General features: G+C 45.4%; 1 protein-coding gene across 2 annotated transcripts in view; it reads right to left on the reverse strand.

Moving 5' to 3' along the window:
* LOC144115599 (sodium-coupled monocarboxylate transporter 2-like) overlaps window positions 1-19080 on the reverse strand; it is a 100146-nt gene that overhangs the window by 54042 nt on the left and 27024 nt on the right. The window contains exons 1-2 of one of the 2 annotated variants that reach the window (XM_077650018.1): window positions 795-1034; window positions 94-444 (exon numbers count right to left, since the gene is read on the reverse strand). In XM_077650018.1, the coding sequence (XP_077506144.1) occupies window positions 94-444; window positions 795-974 (531 nt within the window). In that variant the 5' untranslated portion in view covers window positions 975-1034. Of the gene's footprint in view, window positions 1-93; window positions 445-794; window positions 1035-19080 lie in introns of those variants that run through there. The other variant, XM_077650019.1, reaches the window with a different exon arrangement.

Consider the following 19080-nt stretch of genomic DNA (forward strand, 5'->3'; position numbering starts at 1 on the left):
TGACTCCCACTCAATGACCCTGACAGCCTCTATTGCTGTCTTGACGGCGGGCAGTACTCAACAAGAGTTTTGTTCATGGCAAAAGACACTCGCCTCGAACACGGACGTGACCTTGAGCTGGTAGAGGACCGGGATGACCACCTTCGAGACGATGACGGCGATGAGTGGAGCCGACAGGAAGTTCCACAGGTAGTGAAACCCGTAGGCGTAGTAGTGGGCGCTGAAGCCGATTACGCCGATGGCCGAGAGCATGGAGGCCAGCACGGAGCCGGCCAGCGGGAGGGTGCGCAGGCTGCGGTTTCCCAGGAACATCTCGTCCGTGGTGGCCTCCTTGCGGGCCCGCCGCACGCAGGAGAAGTAGAGCCCGAACCCCAGGTTGGCGCACATGAGTGCGCCGAACACCGCGTACTCGACCTCGCTGTGCATGGCCGAGCGCGCTACTCTCTGGGGCCGAAAGAGACGAGAAAAGAGAACGGAGCGTCAAGTTTCGGCGCGGCAGACCGCAGCGACGCCGGAGCCGCGAGGTGTTCGCGCGGCCGATCACAAGCGCGCAGCCGTCATGTCTCGGGGAAGCCCGGCGTGGATTCTCGCGAGCACCGGCGCGATTTCTACAAACGCTTCAACTGTCACAGACGGAGCCAAATGCGGCGTCATCGCGTGCTCCTTGGGCGTACGTTTTCTTTTTCTCGGCTTCGTCGCTAGGCGATCGCTCATTGAACCGGTTGGAGCCCGCAGCTGGCGCGGCTGAAATTCACAATCCGCGATTATCGGCCGGCGTTTAATGACTCGCTTACCCTCTTTCTTTTCGGCGCGCTGCGTGCGTAATGGCGAGCCCGCTGCCAAGAGCCCCCTCGCCTCTCGGCATTGTAGTAAGAACGGAGCGAGAGCGTGTCAGCGTGCGTGGATTCTTGTTCAACGAGCTCGGGTAATGACATCCCGAAGGTTATCTGGCTCCGTAATCCTGCAGCCGGCATGTACTACGTAGACAGAGCCACCGGCAAACGAATTGTCGTTACGCCCTTGTAGCCTTCTTCCAAATGAAATAACCTGAATGATATACAGGGCGGCAGGAGGGAGAGCGGAACGTGTATTAAAAACGCGGGCGGCCCTCTTTACTGTGCATGACAAATCACTTTTAATATTGCAAGAAGTACTTCCTTCAAATTGAATATTTAATGCGAAAAGTGCAACGAGTTAATGTCGAATGCGCTGATTTTTATAGCTACCCGACTGAATTATTCCTATCGCTAATATCCTTCTCCGCCCCGGTGGAACAGCGGCTACGTCACGCAGCTTGACACGAGGTCGCAATTTCAATGCCCTTTCTCGAAGGCCGCATTTCAATACGAGTGGAGTGGGAAAAAGTCCGTGTGCCGAGATTTCAGCGCCCGTTAAAGGACCCCTCGTAATCTAACTAAAGCGGAGCTCCCTGACACGGTGTGCTTCGTGGTTATGGTAGGTTTGGGACAGGGTAGTTTTAGGAAGTTAAAACGCGTGCTGATATTTTTTTTTTATTCACGGAACGAGGTTTCCGCTGATACGGTGCAAGGAGAAAGCGCGCATATGCGGCACATGTGCTGTAAAAATATCATTTATTCTTTGCGCTGTATACCTTGGCAGACACTGACATTGTCGAACTAACAGTATCTGAGCAATGAACAAGTTTTCGCTACAAAAACTATTTCGGAGCTGCGTGCCTTCGATAACAAGTATCGGGAAGTAAGTTACTCATCTGCAATTTGCACGGGAACAGATATTCTTTTTTATAAGTTTCACAAATCTATACTCTGCTTGATTAAAAAGAGAGAAAGCAGAGAAAAGAAAGGCACGGAGGTAAACTGCAAACTTGTTTATATATCCTTCGTTGAAGTGAGGTGAATAAAGGAATGAAAAGATTAGAAGGCGAGCGAGAAGAGTGCAAATAAAGGCAAGCGAAGAAGGGTACGCATAAAGCCTGTAAACGGCCCCTGTAGAGTGCCGTTTTATGGTACTTTCTTCTCTGCGAGCAAAATGCTGGGAAGATACGCTCGAGATGCGGGTTTTGAAGTGTTCCTTGAGGTTAACAGAAGCATGAGTTTGCTCGTGGAAGAAGCAACTGCAGAAGCATAAGAAATTAGCTGTCTCAGTTTATTCTCTTGCATAGAAACAATTGAAGAAAATGCATTCACCCAAAGCCATCGAGACATCTCTATGCTCAAAAATTATATAAAGCGCACTTAGGACAACAGACAAGGGAGACCAAACAACACAAGCGCTTAGGTCTCCCTTGTCTGTTGTCCTAAGTGCGCTTTATATAATTTTTGAAAATGAAAAACCAACTAGCTCAGATGTCAGTTCTGCATCTCTATGCTCTTTGCAATGAGCACTCGAATAAGTGGCGCTCCCTAGAGACGTGACATTGTGGGCGTTTCGATTCAGGCCCTCACTGATTGTTTTTGTCGTCAAATTTACTGCCTCTCTGCTTTCGCATTGAACGTTTGAAACGACGCCTAGACCAAGAGCTGCAAAAGCCGCTTGAAAAAAACTCATTCGGTTCCCAAGTAGTGTGAGATAGAGGCTGCGATTACCTCTACTTGTTTTCTAAATCACTTATGTTTTCACTTTCGAGTGCTGCTGTACTTTCTATTTCTTCCAGTTTTCTCAATTTTCACGGATCACGTCTACAGGTATCTTTCTCAATTCTGAATCAGGTCTTAAATGAAAGGGTTCTGTGTTCTCCTCGGGTGAGATCGCGAAGCGGGGGAGGGTTTTAAAAGAACCTTCGTCCTGATTCGCTCTTGACCTTTATGTTCTGATTCAAGACGAGACTCCGAAGCGCAAAATGGTGGCACTCAGTGACAACACCATCCCGCTAAAAGCTCGCCAAGGACTGCAACAATTTCTCTTCGTATTTGTTGTATCCCCTTCTTCCTGCCAGTCTACTGAGCGTCAGATAAGAGGCAACATTCGGGAACATCCAAGATGTTTATCAAGGGCGTATCGCATCGTAGCAGTCAATTCTAAAGCCATTTTTTTCTGTCCAACTGTCCAAGAAAAGTGGGTACACTTACGAGGGTGTTGGTGCTTTCAGTGGGTTTGAGACATCTGCATCGGCCCGCGCCAAATATGCGTTGCCGAGAGTTTGTGCCGTATTTCCGGAGAATGTTCAGCAACAGCGTGCCGCATTCACTCGGCAAATGAACATTCGAATCGAATTGCGCTCCTCAACGTCAAAGTGCTAGAATTAGCTTCGGTATTCACGTATAAAGAGCCAGAACCTGCCAGCAGCACTTCATCAGAGGTGATAGAAACTTTTAAGATGTAGATAGCTATCAATGATAATTTTCGATGGATGCGCACTGTTACTTTATTGAAAACATAAACCGCAAAATATTTATCCTAGACAAGACACGATTTCATTCTTCTGCGAGGTGGGTATTCATACTTTAGTTTTTCTAGTTGAAGCACTTTCATATACTGCAGAGTAGAGCTGGTAACCTGAAAAGTTATAGAGCGATCAGCTAATTGCTGTTGCCTATAACGCATTCACTAGGATAATCACTAATAGACTTCAAGGATCTTGAAACCAAACGACCAGCCTGGCGTTCAGAAAGAAACTGATTCAAAATGGCAATCATGGCTAGTAACTTCATTTGCAGTAATGCTAAAAGCAGCACAACTGGTGAGGACGAAGTCAGCGCTCGTATTGTCCATTCCTTCGTCGGCCGCGCTGCCTAGATGCGTTAGCATTAGAACGACAATGCGAAGTAGAGCTCGGAGTCCGTCTTTCGGTATACAACGTGCGAGAAAGCGGAAGAAAAATTTACCATACTTACGAATTCGAACCTGCGAGCAGATCAAATTCGCTTGCCGCTGCTTTAGATCAGTAGGCCATAGTCGCAGTCTTTCACCTCGCGTGTTAAGTGCCCGCCTCTCGCCCTGTTCTTGGATATCGTCATTTTTATTAACTTTAATCGGCGTGCAATAATGTCCAAACGCAAGAGCACGTGCCCTTCGACGCGCGAGCCAAAATTGTAACGTGTGGCCGGTTTGTAGCCTACGCTTGATGCAACTTGAAAAATGCTTGTTGAAACTAGATATCTCATTCGCACAAACTGGACAATGCCCCATCCCATCTCAAAGAACCGGAAACAATGCCAAGCAGCCTTTCTTTCCGCGTATTTAGCTGCAAGCCTCTCGCGCTGTGGCACTAGTTTGCGCAGCAGCGCAGAGATAGCGCCACCACTCGGTGGCGCGTGCGCTAGTTTGCGTCCCTGCGCAAACGGGGCGCCACGAGTCAGTGCGCTCACGAAATCGAAGCCCACATGCTAACGCGTTCGCTTCGGCATTAATAGCACTGATCGCTCGAGAATTTTTCTTTTATTGCCTGGTTCGAAAAAGACATACAAAATATTCACGCCATCGATCAGCTGATATAAAATACGCAGAATTCAACCAATTTCTATGCAGGGTGTTTCACGTGGATTGAGCCAAAGATTAAGCAAAAGTGGTGCACCGAAACCGAGTGAAAGCAACGACGTATTATTTCCCGTCGTGTGATCGTCTTCAGAGTATTCTGTACGCTCTGGAGGCGAAATTCTAGAGGCCCGTGTAGTGTGCGATGTGAGTACACGTTTAAGAACACAAGGTGGACGAAATTTCCGGAGCCCTCCACTATCATCATAGCCTGAGTTGATTTGGTCCGTTAAACCCCAATAAACACCAAACCATTCTTTAAATTCTGCTTAGCTAATTAATTAGCTGAGATTATTTCTACAAAACTTTTAAGTACCCTTTTAGGGTCTTGGGCATTTCGTTATATTCTAGAAGGGGATAATAAACAACCGAAGCAGTTTTTTGTACCAACGTATCTGCAGCGTGGTCTTTTTTTCCAGCATTTAAGGAAGTCCGGCTAAATGTGAAAAAAAAAAAAAAACGTGTGATTGCGCTTTTGCGCTATCGTTCCCTAGCGCTGCGAAGAACTTTTTGAGTGAACGAAGTGTGTGCGCTCCGCCTCTCGGAGCTAGCCGCGCACTCCGCTTTCAGCGAGGATTGAAAATGCTTCAGCACATTCTTCCGAAATATGGACAGCACCTACTGCGGTCTGCGATAAGTGATAGGCAGGCTAGCGACGGCCAATTCACACGCAGCTTTTATTGAGCCATCATAAAGACAAAAAAAAGAGAAGGAAATGCTGTGAATTAGCGTCGTTCAAGGTGGCCTTCATTTTCTTTATTCGCATCATTATACAGCCTATGGGCAAGCATGGTCAGTGCGCACGTTTCGTTAGTTCAGAACATCGAAGCGCTGCAGTATGGTAGCGAATGAGCTCAGCCACGTGCATTTTATTCATATTTCGTGGGCTTTCTTTAAAAGCCGTGGAAAAGGACCACGGTGCATACGTACGTTGCCATGAAATACGGGATTGCTTGTTACCGAACCCGCTCTGCAACTTCACTAAACGTACTTGTCCTTACACTCTAAGAACTGGCACTCTATTTGATAGAGTACAGCGGCTACGGTACTCTGTCTAGCAGTGCTTCACTCCACCCGAATTTCATAGGAGTGAAAGAGTTCCTTCGGCAAAGTGTAGAACTGCCAGTGCACTCTATGTAATGGCAGAAGGAGTTGGATGATGTTTATTTTCTTCGGTTGAGCAATGTAGTGGAGCTATTAAGTCACCTGTGACCCGCATCTCGCGCAAATTAGGTCCGTCCCTCGTTCAATTGCACGTAAATAAAAAACTCACCTTTTGAGCGGCAGGAAAGAAGATATATGCGTGAGCAAAGGATCTGAATAAGTACCATTCAGCGAAGGCATGCGGTTCTGTACATGCGTATGAGAACAGACTGTCTTGCCACTGTCGCACTTTCTCTGAAATGCATCTCTATCACAAAGTAAAAATATCTTGTGCTATCCAGAGGCCCCATTCGCATTTTTGTACATGTTTATAAACAGCGACCTTCCGAGGAAAAACGCTTCGCAAACACGAGTGATGCTGCGATTCAAGGAAAACACTTCTTTTAGATCCCGTAAACCTTCTCGATTCTTCACAGAACATCAGTCTAAATAATTGATATAGCAATGATATTACCGTGCGGATGCCTGACGAAAGCTCAAGTGAAGCCACACATTATTTTTTTTTCCAAAGAATTATCCAACAGGACACCAGTTAGCTAGTTCACGAAGGGCGAGTATTGAACATACCGTGCATCATAAAATTGCTTTCTAGCGAAGATTTTTTGCGGCGTGCAGCTGTTGCCTGTGCTGTTTCATCGTTCATTGAGCTGTGGCAGCTCTTACGCGACAACGATCTGCGGAGTTGAACAATATAAGCTTGCGAAATGTACGCAGGAAGCCTCCGCAGTACTCAAAACGCAGCTTATGCCAGGAGTTTCAAGGAAGCCCGCCACTGATATTTAAAAATAGATTTTTTTAGTTAAAGAGAAGCGTTTTGACGCGTAGTAACACCATTGTTAGCGGGTGTCAAAAAATGTGTATTATGTCAACTAGTAAACTGATTAACTAAATTCTGATCATTAAACTTCTACAGTACCAGGCGCTCAATTGCAATTAAAAGTTTGTAGCCGACCATTAGTAAATAGTCATATCACTTTTTAAAGCTTCGATAATTTGATTACCCTCGCCGCTGTGGCTCAACTAATTTGGACCATTTCTCGCGCCATTCGAAAGCCGCGCGCCTGCGGAGAGCGCAGGCGAGGTCCGTCATATCGCGTCACTCCGCGGCCCCCTGTCACGTGACTCTCTGGTCCGCCCGCGCTGGAGCAGCGAAGAGGCAAGAAGAGGGAAGCACCGCAGTGCGGGTGGGCAGAGATTGTACCGTGGAAGGTGACAAGAATAGGCATATGCAAACGTGCTGAATAGTATATCTATAGGGAATGTCAGCGACAACAGTGCTCCACAAGGAAAGTGATAAAACCCCAATAAAAGGGTGTCAGGTAGGGAGACACGATCTCTCCAATACTATTCACCGTGTATGTACAAGAGGTATTGAGGGAATTGGATTGCGAAGAGCTGTTTATTAAACACTAATAGAGAATACCTCAGTAGTCTGGATTTTCTGAGAATATTGGGCTGCTGATTAACTCGCGACACAAATTTCAGAGCCTGATGAAGGACCTGATCTGGCAAAGCAGAGCAATCGGTCCAAAATTAAATAAATGCTTTTGTAAATTGTGAGGTCTAACGTCCAGAAGCGACACATGCGCTTTGAGGCATCCCTCGCGTCCCAACATGAAAAGTCCTGGGCGCGATTCTCAAAGAACGCTCCCATCAAAAAGCTGTCAACTCTGCTATTACCATATGCCCTTATGCAACTAGATTACTTACCTAGTTTGGCAAGTGGTCAAGAAGCATGTGGGCCTGTAAGACAAGCAGGAATGTCAACCCACGCATGTCCTGGCCTCATTCGAATCCTCTATTTGGCACCCTACTTTCCCCTCTCCCAAGCCCTCACCCGCTCCTCAGCACCCTGTGTAATACTGCTCTTCATCTAGCTCTGCATAGCACCACCCAAAGATTTCATGCCACGCGTCTGTTCCATGGCTTCATCCAACTCCATAGGGACCGCCGGGTTACCCAGCCCTCATGCATCCCTCATGCAATTAACCGTCTACAATGAAGCTCTCTGTTACAAAGTATACAAACATGTTTTGGGTATAATATTATTTTTCACTTTTTCCGTGTTCGTCCCACTTTTTTTTACGCAGGCGTACGTACAAGGACCCCGAAACGGAACACCTTAATGGCATGTTGTCAGTGTACTCATTGAATGTGGCCAATTAGGGCAATTTTCATTCTTTACTGAAGAGTTTTTTTTTCTGGACGCACTACCTACTTAATTCATTTTGAACTTCTTGCGCGAGCTCATATACGTTTGTTTCTTGATTGTGAACTAGGTTTTATCTTTCGTATAGCTGTAACTGCGCGTCTAACCTCAAAACAAATCAGCCAGGGCTCGCTGTTTCTATTAATGAAAGAATTTGGGCTGATTTTTTGGATGGCGAGAGTAAGGGTTCATGCTTTCGGGTAACGAGAGGCAATGTCAAAGAACGGGAGAATGTGACAATCGGTTGCCGTACATTTACAAGATAACAACCGCGAAGCAAAGGGGACATTTCAGCTTATTTTTAGTGGGTGTCGATCAGCTTGTATGCAGCATTGCTCCAGAGACGACAGCCAGTAATCCAAGCCACGCAATCTGGAAACCTCTGTAGAAAATTAGGGCCTACCTTCTGACGGCACACCTAAATGCATACTGCCATACGCGTCCGTGCATGCGTGCGTCTATGCATGCGTGGGTGGTGTGTGTGGTGTGTGCACGCGCGCCTGAGTGTGTGTGAGGGCGCGCGTGCCTGTGCGTGGTGTGTGCCATGATTGCGCACAGGGGCCAATGCCAGACCACCTAATCCCTTAGTCAGCTATTTCTGTTTTACCTGACTCCAGCTCTAAAACAAGGAAAAGCTGGTAAATATTTCTCGGCTGCTGCTTTACATGTAGTGCAATTTCATTACAGCATTTGCTTACATACCACCGCACTCAGTCAGTTTGCTCTTGAGAATGAAAATAAGTATGGCCCCATTATCAAAATAACCCTATTCGTACCTGCTACTCTTGATTTTTATATTCTCACACAACCCATGACTGGCAACTCCATGTCAAATTTGTATTATTCACTCTGAACGCCACATTCAAAAGTAATCCTAACGAAGGAACAGTTTAGAGTTGACGAACATAGCGTCACAGTGAACTATTACTCTTTGCGGTGTGCCAAAACATGAGACCCCTCGCATCGACTTTAAACAAAAGTTGTTGAGGCAGTTGTTGAGGCAAATAAAATAAAAATAACAGTTTGAAAGCTAATCAGCCTCCTTATAGCTATTCAATAGTATTTTGTACATCGTTGTAAATGACAGCTAAATCTTCAGAGCATTATTCATACAGACTAAGGGTCCCGAAAATAACTTGAACATTTTCACTTATATATACAAGAATAAGCTCATATTTTACTAGCCTATAAGTCATTCCAATATACTTTTCTACAGCACACGCTTGAAATTAGTATAAATGCATATCTAAGGAAACCGAATTACACAACGGTGAGTCAACCTCTTCTATCCTATGTGGTAACGCACCTAACGCACTAGAGAAGATGCTTTTTTTTTTGTTCCGTTCTTTAGAAAAAGGAACCAATTTTTTTTTAACATTTAGAGCCAACTCCGGCCTTTTCAAGTTCCCACCTTGGTTAAGTTTGCGCTCGTCAACAGATAAGAAGAGCCGCCGCTGTGGATCAGTGGTTATGGCGCTCGGCTGCTGACCCGAAAGACGCGGGTTCGATCTCGGCCGCTGCAGTCGAATTTCGATGGAGGCGAAATTCCAGAGGCCCGTGTACTGTGCGATGTCAGTGCACGTTAAAGAACCCCATGGTCAAAATTCCCGGAGCCCTTCACTACGGCGTCCCTCATAGCCTGAGTCGCTTTGGGACGTTAAACCCCAATGAAGCAATGAACCAATGAACAGATAAGAAGTGCCTTTCACCACTTCTGTAACGGCTCAAGCTAGAGCGCCAGGTCTATTGGCATTCTCTAAGCCGCGGCTGCATAGCGAGAAACGAGATAGCACTAGCACTTGAATTCTGAGTTTCTATTAATCGCAGCTTGCGACCTCCGCACGTGCACTCTTGATCTCGTACGTATACAACGTGGCTGTTTCTAAGTATCGCAAGCAAATCAGTCGTTTCATGGTATAGCTGGCGACTACCCTACCTTGCGCTTCCACGGAACAAATTACAGGATGTATGGCCCTGCTGTAGACCTACAGCGCCCACCAGTCACGCTCTGAAGTGTTCATCTACTGGCTCGGATTGGATCATACCCAACATATACGTTTACTATGCGCGCATATTGGTTCTCGTATTACCCGGAAATGCACCAAAACTCAAACAACGGCGTTGCAGGTAGATTGCCATCGTACCTTGCAAGAGGGACGGGTAAGTCCCCTCGGCCGGTATTTTCCGGAGCGCTCTCTCACCCGTGTAGCGGCCCTCTGTGGTGGCTTCAAGGCCGTGTTGATGGGCACTGCACTTCCGCCTAGACCGGAGGGCCAAATGGAAAACTGCTACGTGGCTGTGAGTGTGTCTTTATTTTTCCCTCTCATTTTTTTTATCCTTTCTCTTCGCTTTTAGCGCTAAAGAAAGGCAAGGGGGAAAACAATAACGCGTTTAAATTTGGGATATAGCGTTCTTGCCCCTTGTCTGTGTTTGTACCGGCGTTCTCGCATGACGAGGTGTATCCACAAGAAGATACTACGAATTTAAACCTGGAGAAAGTAAACAATGAAACGTGATTGTGACTGGTTCTAAAAAAGTTAGAAATATATTAGCTTCTGATATTAAAGAGCCACGAAACGCCTAATATGAAAAGACTTTTCCTGGTGATCATAATAATCCTAGAAAAGTATGAGAGAGTGCAAATGCGCCAATGTCAAAACGCAGCACAGCAGGCTTTTCTGAGCTGATAGTTGACGGCACGCCATGCTTTGAGAAAAATTCTTGCAAACAGATTTAATGACCAATGTTTAGAATCCGAGCCTTAAAATAGTTCCTCACATAGAGGTTGTGACCGTAGCCCAAACACAAGTACACAAATTTGCTCTCAGCCCCGCCGCGGTGGCTCAGTGGTTAGGGCGCTCGACTACTGATCCGGAGTTCCCGGGTTGGAACCCGACCGCGGCGTCTGCGTTTTTATGGAGGAAAAACGCTAAGGCGCCCGTGTGCTGTGCGATGTCAGTGCACGTTAAAGATCCCCAGGTGGTCGAAATTATTCCGGAGCCCTCCATTACGGTACCTATTCTTCCCTTCTTCTTTCACTCCCTCCTTTATCCCTTCCCTTACGGCGCGGTTCAGGTGTCCAACGATATATGAGACAGATACTGCGCCATTTCCTTTCCCCAAAAACCAATTATTATTATTATTATTATTATTATTATTATTATTATTATTATTATTATTATTATTATTATTATTATTATTATTATTATTATTATATTATTATTATTATTATTATTATATTATTATTATTATTATTATTATTATTATTATTATTATTATTATTATTATTATTATTATTATTATTATTATTATTATTATTATTATTATTATTATTATTATTATTAAATTTGCTCTGTTGGTTCCCTACTACGGAATATTAAATCAAAAACCTACTAGTCAATCTGAAAAACAACAGTGGGTGTGGGGAAGACGGCATAAAATCAAAGTCCATAATGCCAGTTGCCATGTAATCAGTCAATGACTTATATATGCAATTTAATTTTAAGCACCGGAGTATTTTATGACAAACTAAAAATCACAAAATTTTCAATTCACAAAGGAGGCGACGAAAATGACTTAAGAAATTACAGGTCATTTCTGTTTTACCGATTTTCTCTGTGGTCGTAGACAGGGTTATCAATGCGCGACTTTTAAATTTATGCAAGAAAAATCACATTACCAAGGTCCAACAGTATGACATCTGAAAAAAATTGCCGAAATGGCGATGTTAAATTGAAATGACAAGGATACAATAACTGGAAATTTCTAACCACAGTCATATACAGTAGGAATATTCCTCGATTTGAAAGAAGGCATTTGATTCTAATAAGCATAATATTGTTTCAAACATTATCTCATTATGGAGCTGGAGAACGTCGCTTAAATTAATCAAAAGTTATTTAAAAAATAGAGGTCAGAATACATGCATCAACCAGGCTAAATCAAGCATAGGCCATAGAAGATATGGCATTCCCGAGGGATCCATGCTTGGCTCGATGTCGTTTCTCATCTGCATAAACGATATTATAAATGTACTCCATAAACCAGATATAACTCTATACGCCAACGACACGAACGGATTTATTTATGGGAAAAATTTAGATATCCCTGAAATGAAAACTAACACATGGCTAGCAGATATGTCCCGATGGCTTTGGATGAACGAACTTCAAATGAATACGAAGAAAACTAAGTATGTAGTTTTTCGCCCTCGAAAGGAGCATATCGAAAGAGAAATCGTCATCCAATTCCAGGATGACACACTTTAACGAGTAGCATCTCATCAGTTCCTTGTAGTTTTGTGTCAGAGAAGCTAAATTGGTCTCCCCACGTTGATAACTTCCGATCAAACACCCGCGGACTATATAGGACTCATCCCTAAACTACGAAAAATTTTGCCTCCCTGGTTAAAAAAGCAGCTCTATTTTACACTTGTCCATTCTCGAATCCATTATTCCATTCCTGCATGGGGAACAACGACAAAACCAAATATAGCAAATATACACATCCTACCAAAGCTGTGCGCCCTTTGAAAACGCACATTATCTATGCCACTCTGCTCCACTTTTCAACAAGTAATCGATTGCTAACTGTTCTGAGTAATATCAAAAATATATTAATGTTAACCATTTTTGGACAAATTCAGTGGGATTCTGCTGCCTTTTTCAGGAAGTACCTCTACAAAGAACATCCCTAAAATATGCGATACCAAACTTTCACAAAGGAAAACATACACCAAACTACCGCACACAGAAACTGACATATCAGATCTCTGACTTTAGAAACAATCATCCCGCTGTATTCACCATGGCTAGAGAAAATGTGTACCTCTAATCTTTTAGAAAAAAACGTTTTTGTGTACTTATTGTCGCTCCAAGCAATGTAGTTAAAGCCCCGCGGGGTGAACTTTCCCTGTTTGTATTCTTTAATCAGTGCTTTCATCGTGCTTCTTTTCTGCCTGAATGTGATTGTAAAAACACTGTTGCTTTGTAAATGGATTCGCATTCAGGTTGTGCATGAGCTTTTGTACTTAGATTTTGCTTTTTTTTTTTTCATTGCTGTATGTTGACATACCAGACATACCGAGTGCTGTGCCAAATGGGGGGGGGGGGGGGGGCGCTGACCCTTGTCAGGCATGTCTGTCTTTTTGCCACCTCCCCAGAGAACTTTACTACGTTAAATAAATATTTTATTTGAATGATATGAAAGATTTCCGCTATTTTTAACGCCGAATTCAACAACCACGATCACACTTGTAGTATCTTAAGGAAAAAGCTGCCGCCTATCGGATATTCAAAGGGAAGCCAAAAGCCGGCCTTCATATTTTCGATTTTGCGAACAATTTATAATAAAAAGTCATGTGATCCCCTTTAGACATAGTCTCCAGTATATCCAAGGCAAATGCTCCTGCGCCTTACCAACGTTTGGATTCCGAAAGCAAAAAATACTTCAGATTGACCATTCCTGTGTGCCGTTTCTTCTGTGCCAGTGCTTTCACCTCATCGTACGCAGGATGCTTTGTCAGCCAGTGTTGTAATTGTGGTTTTAAACTTGCAGTAGAGCTCTTAAACCAGATGAAAAAACAAAAGGGCCTCCCCATACTGTTCCTTCATTCATCGTTAAATATTTTTTGCTCTTACCAGTGAGGGGTTTTGTGGAGCGGTGGGTTTTGACCCGCGCTCTTCAAAAACACGGGAAGCCGCAGACTGCTTTTCTCAGGTCCACACTTCTAAGGGGATGATCATCATCTTGTATATGCTCTGCTGATTTCATCCTCCACTTGCTGATCAACTGCGTCATTGCAAAACTTCACGGTATGTGGTAGCATATTCAGCGTACCATTTATGAGATGACTGTAATTTTAGGGACCTTATTAAGCTTAGCTGTTATACGTCCTCGTCTGGTAGGTGCACCGAAGAATAGGAATGAAAATCTGAAAACGAACGTTCTGCCTGCTCATTACTTTTAATTACTCGTTGTCCAAAATCCTTCGCTTATAGTAATTCGCAGGCACGTTTCTTGCGCGGCAAAAAATGAAAATCTTTTAGGCACAGTTTAAATAACGTATGCACAGAGCAACAGACATCGAACGCATAGAAACAGACTTTCCGGCAGTTTGGGAAGCCAGAAATCTAAGAGTTGCAACGAACACTTAAGCGATTGCAGACGTTCACTACCTCTAATTGCGAAAGCTTCATTTACCTTGGGGTGCAGCTGCAGTAAAGGGCTAATTTAAACGGTTTGATGGAAGCCAACGGTTACCGAAACCACGGCAAGCATTGGATAATTGTTTTTCTATTTGTAGCGTTGATTAATGGACGATTAGTAGGGCAATCATTTTATGCCTTAAAGATAATTGATTATAAAGTAGAAGAGAAAAAATTGGCGGTGGTTTGGCTCTGGTTAAACCTGGGGTGACGCGATAGCTACAGCTGGACGACTGGAACTTGGTCACTTGACCAACCACGTGACGAACCACGTGATCAGCCGCGCGCCGCGCCGCCGGCAGCTGCTCCGAACCAAGTGACCAACCACGTGACAGCGTGGCGGCGCCGCCCCGCTGAAAGCTCGAAATGCTACCGTAATGTATCTACCGCTACAAAAGCAATCACATGCCGTCATTGGGAGCCGAACCCACAATCTCCGTATGTCGCGTACGGTGATTGTGCTAAGAGCCAAGGCGGCGGCTGTTCAACCTTCTACTTTCGGGTGTATTCAGGTAATGTTCATGTCCATCTAACCTTCCTAAAATTATGGAACACGCAGATACAGGAGGCGTATCTGCGCAGGTCAGTACACTCCCATACAAGTAAAACAGTAAAAAGTTCGCTGTTAAAAGTCTATGTTTAAAAAGTGGCTGCTGGTTTAGCATATTGCTAATCACGAAATATGGTGCGAAACTATGGCGGGCCACCCGTATTTTGGGGGTGGGCGAAACCCATTCTGGGGTTATCCCAGGTCGGTTCCGAACGTGGGTCAACTCAATTTTCAAATTCTTAGGGGTGGGTCGCCCAAATTTTGGCGGTGGGGTAACCACATTCTTGAAAGGGGGCCAATTCAATTTATAGAGTAGGTCGCGCCGCCGACCTACTGTATATTGGGTGACCTACACATTACGCCATCCTCTACAGGAGCGTGCGGCCGAAGAAATACCCCGTGACCACTGAGTAGGGACCGAGAGAGCTGGTAGATGCCGCTAGTTCTTACTCCGAAAGCAACCGGTTGACACGCTTCGGCCGTGCCTGGAAGTGAGCGGCACCGTGGCGCAGAGTTGAAAGGAAGAGTTTGTGAAACCATTATTTCGCATTAAAGATAGCTTCGACAAGGTAAAGTCGAGGGGCCAGTGAAATAAGAGTGGCATCGGCGGGGTGTCTTCGACGCAGCCGTCGTCGTCCTTTCGACAGACAGGGTTGCGGCGACACTTGCGTTTTCTATTTTTAACCGCATCTCAACTGTTCTGTAGCGATAGTAGCCCAGTTCGAGCAGATCGACAGCCCCTCTTACGCACTCCCGTGTACGTTCTCCAATCCTCCGCGTTGCGTATTTGACATCTGCGCAGGCAGGCTGTCCTGTGCAATTAAATATTAGACGAATATGCGAGCTCGGCGGCTGGACTGCTGTTGTTTCCCTCTTTTGTTTCTCATCGCGTGCGTAATAAGCTCGTGAACGCATTAACTGTAGTGATGAGTCTTGGAAAGGGCGTCAATGTTAACTCAGTGCATGCCAAATTTGTGAAAACATTTTCTCAATGAGCTAAGTTGCGAGTGCTTTGTTCATGTCGCTTAAAGAAACGATTAGGAAAGCATGCGCTCAAAAAACGCCAGTGGTGCTTCATTGCACCATCACAGAGAAATGAGCGCTATACTTTGATTACTTTTCGCGAGCAAGTTTTTTTTTTTTAAGAATTTCCTTCTCGTACTGCTATGCCTGGGACCAGAGGATTGTGCTGTAGCTGCTGGTGAAATTGGTGAGAAAGGGTCTCATGATTTTTTTTTCTTAGATGAGCTGATGGTTGCAGGTAAGCCGGGAATTCCGCGAAAACTGCCGGTACAGCATCAGTATTTAGCCTGCGTAGGTTGGGGCCATCTCTGCAGTCGTCCTGCTTGAAATGAAGGCTACACACTCAGTTCTGGTCTCTTGAATACCACGGCTCTTTCCCTGGCCCCGAAAAGCAACGACGGCCATCACAAAAATGTACTTTCTGGGCATTACTGAACGCAACGCAAACTCGGCTATTTGAGCATGAGCTGATGAACGCAAACGCTCTCATACTAAAGAGCTCGCTATCACGGCGGACGCCGTCGCCCGGAATGAAAGAGTAGCCGATTTTTAAGCACGTTTAAAAGCAGGTGCAGCTTCATGGCTTCCTTTCGTCTTGCCGCGGGATGTTCTTGAGCCACTGATTCCGTATGTCTGTGGCAGAGAACTCGTGGAAGGCAATTCCTGTAGATGTTCGCCCGCTCGACTTGGAGAGCGGCACACAACAGTAGACCATAGTGCGTGAAGATGCCGCAAACGCGAAGGCATTAGGCGCGTCCCCGACAGGCACACGCCCGCCGAAACTTCATCCATTTAAGTGATCCACTGCCTACGAACCCTTTGGCACCCAGCTTAGCGTGCGCTCCAGCACGTAGATCGAAGGATCGCGCGTGGTCACCCGCGCAGCCGGCCGTCGTCTCGTTGGGGGGAGGGGGGGGGGGGGGGGGGGGGGGCGCCTGGATGCCCGTTCGCCTCCGCTTTCAGGGTGCGGACATCCTTTGTGCCACCCCACGCCGCCGTTTCCCGCAGGGGCATGTTGGGTCCCACGCGCCGGTCCTGCACTGCGCGCTATGCGTGTGGCGCGGTGTCTGTGCGGCCGCGTGGCAACTTTAATGATGCGACTGAACTGGAAATAGACAGTACATACTTGTTTCACTCGTGTCAGTAGTGTTTTGGCACTTCTGAATGTATTTTATGCATGTTCCACTCGTTCCGACTACACGGCAATCGAAAAGTTCTGACGGACTGCTGTGTTTCCGAGCTGCCCTGAAAAAGGACAGCGGTTATTTGGTCCACGTTGGTAATGATAATATAGACTATATTAGGGTCACCGAACTCCATAAAATTATGATGTTTTTTGTTGTTTTGAACAAGGCACCAAGTTTCTCGTGTATACAAGCAACGCGCAAGATGACCTGCAAATGTAATACTTTTGCGTAGTTAACACTCCCTTTTCCAACGTTCTCTGAGGTGCCTTTGTCTTATTACTGCACCGTATGGGAAAAATTCCACGTAGTAATGTCAAATTTCTCTTCCAAGCGTGTCGTCGCCTCACTGCTCTGGAATGAAAAGCTGAGATCACGTCTGAAACCAAATGGCCATATTTTCTGAACTGGTTCTTTTAGTGGCTTGTGCCGCAACAAAATAATTCAGAGGGTTGCGTTTCCCTTTGCTCATACACTGATGATGCGATGCTACGACGTCCTCCTCATTCGTAGTGACTAAGTCACTTTATTCGAGGACAAAATTACCTAAACAATGATTTTTTTATTTTAAAACATGAAGAAAAAGCATTAAATGCGACTGATTCACAAAGACACCTCATAAGGTCAACCTATGATAACTAATTATTCTAAATACTATGGTCCCCACCAGGCTAAACTAACAAAGAGGAGCCGAAGCAACACAGGCCGCCTTACTCGCTTCCGCGGAACCGTCTGCTCCAGTTGCTAAGAGACGCTGGCTTGCTGCCTCACTCGATAGACGTCGGACAGGGCAATTGATCTCTTATTACGGAATGGGTGTGGGCTAGTGGGAAAACCACGATTGAGGTGAAGCGTGCGGGAAGACGTGGGCTAGTGAACACAACAGACAAGCTCTCATCCCTAATGCTGTCATCGAAAGAGGCAATAAAAAGTGATCTATAGGACTTGGTTGCCCAGAAACACGCGTGACGAATTCTACTGATCTTGCCGCGTAACGGCAATGAAAAGAGTCTTTTTTCCCCAGTTGAGGTTCCTTTAAAGCAATACGAAAAGAAAGGAAAATAAACTATTACTAGAGAAAAGGTCGCCTTACGTTGCCGTCACGACTTCTTTGCTTACTGACGCACAGAAGATAGGTTTGGCGCCAGGATATTCGTAGTGAGCTGGCCCAAAGAAGTAGAGAGAAGAGAGCTAGGGTTATAATGCCTTCGTGGCATTAAGAGAAAACAAATAATAATCGAAGCGAAACACTGCGACGAGAGCTTCACATGCTCGTTTACCCGCAAGAGTGCCTGAATAATACGGTTGCCGTATTGGGAAAAGTCTTCGTGGTCAGGTTGTGACGAAGGCGCTCGGCAAATTTGATGTGGCATGGCAGGTTTTAGCACTCGCCTTTCAGCTTCCCTGACCTACGTCATCGGCGCAAATGCTTCTGGTCTGGTGGACAAAACATGCGACTTCTGACAGTGTGGTGCAGAAAATGCCATATGCACCGAGGCGTCTCTAATCGGGAGAAGAAAGGCGGCGGAGAACGCACGAAACATGCGAAACCAAGACGAAAACAGGCAATTTTGCCCATCGGGTCACGCGCCTTTGCTTGAAGTGATCTAGTGTTGTGCGTGTGATGCAGCAGTCCCAGATCAAACTATGAGAGACTGCTGTGTTTCCGGGTGTTCCGCCCACACTATTATAGGGCACAGACTATTTCGATTTCCTCGTGACAGAGCGCGCCAAAAAAATTGACAGTCTCATGTCGAACCAGATGGCTGGACCAACAGTTAACTCCAGTGTATGCGAGATAAGGCGTGGGAAACGCTTGCTTTGCAAGACAATTTCTGCTGGGGATGGAGGTATAATGCACAAATTAACTTTGCATCCGCATAATTAGTGAAATTAGAAGACATAAAAAGTATCTTATCGCGTTGTTTTCATGGCGAACGATAAGCTGTTTCATGGCTGTCTGGCGAATATGCATTTGCAGCTCGAACTAAGTAATCCTGATTTTTGGAAAGTAATCAAAATGTAAAGTATCCGGGTCAAGAGATTGCACTGGAATATGCTACGCACGTTGCAAGAATGCTATTATGAAGGAGCATAGTGCAAAAGGAACCGGACAGACGAGAACCAACACACATGAGCGCACCGACTGCTCACAAGGCGCCGACTTTATTGACAGATTAACAGCGAAAGATGGTATACATTAGAGTAACTAACTCTGATTCACTGTTTAAGCAACCTCTGATACCACTCTGTCTTGGTAGAATAACGAATTTCCTGAATTCCACGCGG

Source organism: Amblyomma americanum, chromosome 1 (assembly GCF_052857255.1).
Source record: "Amblyomma americanum isolate KBUSLIRL-KWMA chromosome 1, ASM5285725v1, whole genome shotgun sequence".
Taxonomy (NCBI): Eukaryota; Metazoa; Arthropoda; class Arachnida; order Ixodida; family Ixodidae; genus Amblyomma; species Amblyomma americanum.